Here is a 6,925-nt window from a genome sequence, read left to right as displayed (position 1 = left end):
CCCGGCCCCTAGGCAGCCCTCACCCCCTGAAGCGGCAACGCGGATTTCTTGTGCTTTGAGCCCCTTTCTTCCCTGGGCTCTGGCATTTATCAGACGACAAAGGGTCTCTGCTCGTTTAAAAGCACTTAGGTTAACCGCTCCGTGCTCAGCTTTGAGCACAGTTTGGGTCTGTGAGCCGCACTTGGGTGAATGGACCACGGTTAAACAGCCGCTGGACCGCGGAGGCCGCCCAGGGGCTCTTTCACTCTGAGTGTCCCTGAGGGTTTCCGGTACAATAGGCCGCAGGCTCTGTCTGCAGAAAACAACAATATGAGTAACAATAAGGGGGGGGACAGTGTGGTGAGGGGTGAAGGGAGAGGGGGAGCTAGGCCCTGCTCTGCCCAGCGGCCCCAGGGGATGGAGCCAAAGGAGGGGGCTCCCTCTGCCCCTGGGTCATCACTAACTTTGCCTCTCTCAGCCTCAGTTTCCCCGCCCGTCCACCAGTGACTAACCACCAGGCCTCTGGTCGGAGAGATGGCTTAAGAGGTGGGAGAGGAGACGGGCGTCGGTTCAGGAGGGCGTGCGTGCGTGCGTGTCCGCCCTGGGACAGCCTGACAGGGCGCCCGGCGCCTCCCTGGGCACCACCGTCCTAGCCCAGCCCCCGAGGGCCCTTTACCGTGTCCCCCTGTTGTGTCGCAGGTCCCCCTGCCAGCACGGAGGCACCTGCGTGGACGATGAGGGCTGGGCCTCCTATGCCTCCTGCCTGTGCCCCCCTGGCTTCTCAGGCAACTTCTGCGAGACCATGACCAACAGCTGCATCCCCAACCCGTGCGAGAACCAGGGCGTCTGCACCGAAATTGGGGGCGACTTCCGCTGCCGCTGCCCCGCCGGCTTCATGGACAAGACCTGCAGCCGTCCCGTGGGCAACTGCGCCGCCTTCCCGTGTCTCAACGGGGGCACCTGCCTGCAGCACGGCCAGGTGAGGCACGGGTGTCTGTGCAAACCCGAGTTCACGGGCCCTACCTGCGGCCGGAAGCGCGCGCTGGGCCCCCTGCATGTCACCCGTCTGCCCAGCGGGTACGGGCTGACCCACCGCCTCGCCCCCGGGGTGCACGCGCTGCCGGTCTCGCAGCCGGAGCACGGCGTCCTGAAGGTATCTATGAAGAAACTCAACAAGAGCGCTCCCCTCCTTTCCGGGGGCCAGGCCATCTGCTTCGCGGTCCTGGGTGTGCTGACCAGTCTGGTGGTGCTGGGCACGGTGGGCATCCTCTTCCTCAACAAGTGCGAGACCTGGGTGTCCAACCTGCGCTACAACCGCACGCTGTGCAAGAAGAGGAAACTTCTCCTGCGTTACAACAGCGGCGAGGACCTGGCCGTCAACATCACCCTCCCGGAGAAGATCGGCATGGCCACCTTCAGCAAGGAGGCGGGCGAAGAAGACATCTAAGCAGCGTCCCCACCGGCCCCCCTGTGCTCTCGGGCCCCCGCACAGCTCACTATCTGCGGTCTGTCCTCCTCTTTGTGGTGGAGTTTGCTGTACTCTGTGTCGAATCTGGTGAACGCTACGCTTCCATATATTACCTTTGTGTTGCCGTGTGACAAATCGACCCTCTTTCTCTCTCTTAATGCATGATCGAAAATAATAACACGAGTTTCATCTTTAAACGAGTAAATAGAAATTAAGTATGTTATTCTAAACTCTAAACTTAACATAAAATCAAAAAAGACCAAAAAAAAACAAGGCAACAGTACCAGGACGGGGCGCCGACGCCCCTCTCCGGGGGGGGACTCGGCCCCCGTCCTCGTGAAACCACTCGAGTGTCGTGCATGACCACCCACTGTGACAAAGGCAAAAATCTCGTCCGTTCGTTAATGTTCACACGCCACATCCAACGTGCACTCACATCAAGTCCAACAACCGCAACCCTTAGATATTTCGGATTGATTTGAGATTTTGCGGAGTGCCTCGGTCGTGTGTCAGACAGACAGAGAGAGAGAGAGCGAGCGAGCCCCGGGTTGACTGCTGGGGGCGAGGGACGGGGCCAGGACCCCGTCCCAGCCCTGCCACTAACTCGCTGTGTGATCCTTGGCGAGCCTCCGGTCCCCGCCCCGGGCCCACCTTCTGCCCCAATCTAGGGAGGGGCTTGAATGCAGTGACCATCCAGATTCTCTCTGGCTCTAGAACTCTGAATTAGGAACGAGGGGAGATGAGCCAAACCGGTTCCTGGCCGTAGAAATTAGGATCTGATGGAGACTGAAGTCCCATCCCAGGACCCATAGGCTTTGGCCTATCCTGGATGCAAACTTGATGCACTGAGATTGATCGCAGCTGCCTTTCTTGAAGTGGGGGGCGGGGGGGGGAGAGCGGAGGGGGGCCTCCTGGTCCGCTTTCCATCTGGAAATGATTGGCCCCCGCTTTGAGTCACAAAATGCAGTCTGGAGTTGCCACTTGGGCAGCCCCCCCGCCCTCCCAAGCCCAGCACCTTACCTGCCTCCTACCCTGTAGATTAGATGGTCCCTTGAAATTTAAATGCACCTTAAACCGCAAGTGCCCCTGGCAAATCTGAGCAGCAACACCGCCCTCACCAAGGTTTTCACAGAGTTTCGTGGAAATTGACGCTTGGGGGGCGTTTTTTCTAGTTCTGTGGTCAAAGGTACCTGACCTTGTCTACACAGCTATGGATTTAATTTGTGTTGCTGAGTTAATAACTCAGATCTTGAAAGACCTAGCCAGCTTCTGAATTATAAATTTGACTTTTTTTTTTAAAAGAGTGTCTATTTTTTTTGCAAAAACAGAAAGAAATGGGACAGAGCTCTGTTTGACTTTCCAGCTCTAGGGTTGGACAGCCAAACAGCCCTTGGGTACCAGTGAGAAATATTTTGCTTCTTAAATTATTTGGACAGGAAGCTATACTCTTAGCTTTATTGCGTATTACCTGCCGCGTTTGCCTAGCTCCAAGTATTTACTTCCAAGTCATCATCACCTTGTTCTTGGCCATTCAGATCACCGCACGCACGTGGACATGCGCCACCGTCATCACAGCCAGCGACATCACTGTCAGCCGCGACCACTGTCCCAAATCCTTCGTCATGGCCCCGAGCCCCCGCCACCCCCTCCCACCTCCAGACTCCGACAGCCCTCACCCCACTTCCCTCCAACCCCACGTCATTCGCTCATCACCTCATCCCATTCTGAGTTCGTTGTGAGAGATTAAAAAACTAAAAAAGACAAAAAATACGAACCGTTGGCCTGTGCCAGGTGGGCGTCTGGCACCCCGCCTGGCCTCTCTCGCGTAAGACCTTGACCGAGTCTGCTAACTGTTCAGTTTCCCCAAACACGAAATTCCGAGATTGGCCAAAGCAACCCACTTCTCTTGGTCCACTCTTTCCATCTCGATGCTGTCGAGCGCAGCCTGGTCCCACCCCCCCTCGCCCTGGCCCGGGGTCAAGGGAGGGTGTCCCACTGTCCTCGACCAGCAAATCACTGATTCACCCACTCATCCACCACGCATTCGATCAGGAAGCATTTCGGACCCCTGCTGCGTGCAAGGCCGTGTTCGGGGAGCTGGACACGGGGCAGTCTGGGGGGGCGCGGGCACCCCGGGGTTCCCCGCAAGCCCGGCAGTGCAGGAAGAGACGCCGTGGGAGCGGAGCGTCCTGAGCGGACGCCTCCTTGACAGCCTGACCATCTTACCTTCCCACGAGACAAACTAAGACCAGCACACGACGAGGCCGTCCCGCCCAAATTCCACAGCGCCCACTCGCGCCCATCCCGCGAGATCAGAACAGTGTCCGCAGCCCCGACACGGTCTTCACGTCATGCAGAAGTGGTGCCTTCCATCCTCTATGGGGTAACCAGATTCTGCTGAGAGTGTGCGGACCCTTGGCTGCCCAAGCACGCCTCGGCTGTGTTTGGAGTAGTGTGTAGTTTACGCAAGGAACGGACAAGCTCAAAGACAGCTGTCAGAGACGCGATCACCGATTCGGTCCCAAAATGCAGAGAGAGGAGGAGGCGTCACCGTCTCTCTGTAACTAAAAGAGAAATTTCAAAAATGTCGATGACGCTCTTTTTAGCTTTTCCGTTTTATTATCCCAGACGAGCAAAAAATTTTGTTTATTGAAAAATAAACAAAACTAAGGGCTACTGGCGTGTTTCTTTGATTTCTTGTGCGTCCGGCTCCCGCAGTCCCTGCCCGCTGGTGGCCTTAGCCCCTGGCAAGGGGGAGTCAGAGGCCCAGACTTCGGAGGGCACTGCGCTGGCCCTATCCAGCGCTTCCCACGTGGCGAGGAGACCTACAGGCTAAGAGACGTGCCCGTCCAGCCCCTTCCAGATACACTCCGGGTGCTTGGAGCCTGGGAATTTCCTGCCCGGTCGGCCCCACCCCGAGGGCCTGCACAGGCCTCTCCCCTGCGCCTGTTTCTGACAGTGGCTGTTTGTGGGTGGTGTGACTGGAGCCAGAGCTCCAGGGAGAGGGGCCGAGGGGCCAGGGGTCAGTGCGTGAGCGCGCCAGGCCCTCGCTCCCATATGCACCAGGCCCCGGCCCAGAGTTGCCAGGGGTTTGAGAATGCCACCCTGTCCTGGTCCTTCTAGAGCTCAGCAAAGGTGGGACTCACCCAGGTGAGGGAGTAGAACATTCTGTTGGATACTGAGGGGCCTCGGAGCTTCTAGACGTTGGCACGTCGGCCTAGGAGCCCCGTGTATATTCCTGACTTGGGCCCCACATGCACTGGGAGGGACATGTCTCTGTTCCAGGCCTGGCCCGGGTCACGGGTTTGCACCCCCAGCTCAGCAGAGATGCCCCTCTGAGTCCCTGAGTCGTGCCTGACGATTCACGTGCCTGACCACCCACTCGAGAGGGGCCGGCCGGACCCCTCCCCCTGGACACATGAACTTCGGTCACAGGAGGTGGCCCTGGGGTGGGGCCCCTTCCCCACTCCTTCGCAACCCAGGGCTGTCCTCCTGGCAGAAGCCACTGCCACCGCCCACTTAGCTATCCAGCCAGGACCCGGGTGTCCGAGCTCCCCCTCCTCCACTCTGTGCTGCTCTGTGCTCAGCTGGTGTGTGGGGACCCCGTCAAGGCCAGGGACACATAAGGGGGACAGAGAGGGGCCACAGCCTCAGAGATGATGCCGTTCTGAAAACTATAAGAAAGAAAATAAGAGGAAAAGGTTGAAGTAACAAATGTAGAAACTTCTCTTTTTTTTATTTTTTTATGTTTTTAATTTATTTTTGAGAGACAGAGAGAGACAGTGTGAGCAGGGGAGGGTCAGAGAGAGAGGGAGATTCAGTATCCAAAGCAGGCTCCAGGCTCCGAGCTGCTGTCAGCACAGAGCCTGACGTGGGGCTTGAACCCACAATCTGTGAGATCATGACCTGAGCCGAAGCCAGACGCTTAACCAACTGGGCCACCCAGGTGCCCCGCAAATGTAGAAACTTCTAAGAAAGGGATGAATTTCCCATGAAAATAGTTATTAACCAAATGTGGTCAGCGGGAATAGACCTACCATCTGGGAGAAGCTGTTAACCTTCCTCCAGATCTAGAATATTCGACCCTTTGACCGAACAGGAGGCGCCCAGGCAGAGACAGGGTTCTGGAGCGAGATGGAAAAGAGAATAAGAAGACTTTTCAGGTCTTTTTCAAAGTCAGGAGAACCCCAAACGCTAAAACCTGCTGAAGGTAATGAAAGGAAAGTCACTGTCCTCTCTCAGAGAGACAACAGTCCTCAATAAAATAACAAATCAAAAACAGGCAAATGTTTTTTAAAAAATCAGGACCGAGGAGAACATTTTCCGGGAAAGCAAATGTAATTTACTGTTAGAAAATGTACTCACAGGCAGCGACCCCCGGGGGGGCGGGGGGGGGGGCCGGGAGGCACGGAACCACCGCGGATCCCGTTAGCCACACCGGGGTCAGCGGGGCGACCTGGCGAAGAAACCCAGACAGAAGATCCCAGAGGGAGGCTGAACAAGGGAGTCTGGGCCGGGAACTGGGTGCTGCAGGGGTGAGGCGTGCCGAGGGCCCAAGAATTGAGTAGGCCCAGAAGTGGTGGTGGGGTGAGCGTGGGCAACATGCGGCCGGAGGGCCTGTGGGTGCAAGGGGTCCCTGTGCAGTGCCCCAGGGGCGGAGCCCGCCGAGGAAGACGCCCCGTGAACTCCAAGTGCAGGGAGGCCCCCAGAGCTGCTTGTGGGCAGCAGGGGGCTCGCGACTTCCTGCGGGCCGTGAGGAGGGGGCGCAGCGGGACGGGGAATGGGGAGGGGCCGGGCCCCCGGCACGGAGCAGCTGGCAGGGCAGGCCCAGGTGGGCGCTGGGTGCCCTCACAAGCCATGGGTCTGGGGCCCCGGCTGCGGGTCCCGCCCTGCTCCGGACGTCAGGCCCCGGGGCTTTCTTGCCTTCAGCCACGCTCTCCCCCTGCTGAAGAAGAAAGCATTCGCCCCGCGTTTCCCACCCAGGACCCTCAGTAGTTCGCAGGAGGGAGGGGGTGAAGACCCAGCCCCAGGGTGGGTCGGTGGGTCGGGGACTCCCAGCTGACCCGGAAGTACTGAGCCCTGGTTTGAAGCGTGTTTGGCCCCGGGTGTGGTTGTAACTATGGACAAGATTTCAGTCCAAAAACTAGCTAAACACACACACACACAGATATAATACCAATTCAAAGAAATCAATGCCAAAAGGAATTGGATAAAATACATTCCTGATTTTTTTAAAATCTAAGCAAACTAGGAAAAAGTACATATATCCTTAATGTCACAAAGAATGTCTATCTTCACCAACATGCAGTATCCATCCTACTGGTTATTAAAGTGAGGGCAGGGGCGCCTGGGTGGCTCAGTCGGTTAAGCCTCCGGCTTCGGCTCAGGTCAGATCTCACGTTCGTGGGTTTGAGCCCCATGTCAGGCTCTGTGCTGACAGCTAGCTCAGAGCCTGGAGCCTGCTTCCGGTTCTGTGTC

General features: G+C 57.4%; 1 protein-coding gene across 1 annotated transcript in view; it reads left to right on the top strand.

Moving 5' to 3' along the window:
• The window catches only part of DLK1 (delta like non-canonical Notch ligand 1), a 28,241-nt gene extending 26,594 nt beyond the window's left edge, over positions 1-1,647 (top strand). Inside the window, exon 7 of the mRNA XM_029950866.1 lies at positions 679-1,647. Coding sequence (XP_029806726.1) covers positions 679-1,426 — 748 coding nt within the window. The 3' untranslated portion in view covers positions 1,427-1,647. The remainder of the gene's footprint in view (positions 1-678) is intronic.
• The last annotated feature ends 5,278 nt before the right edge of the window (positions 1,648-6,925 follow it).

This window comes from Suricata suricatta, chromosome 9, assembly GCF_006229205.1.
Source record: "Suricata suricatta isolate VVHF042 chromosome 9, meerkat_22Aug2017_6uvM2_HiC, whole genome shotgun sequence".
Taxonomy (NCBI): domain Eukaryota; kingdom Metazoa; phylum Chordata; class Mammalia; order Carnivora; family Herpestidae; genus Suricata; species Suricata suricatta.
The sequence above is the reverse complement of the archived record's forward strand: the minus strand, read 5'-3'. Positions and strand labels throughout refer to the sequence as shown.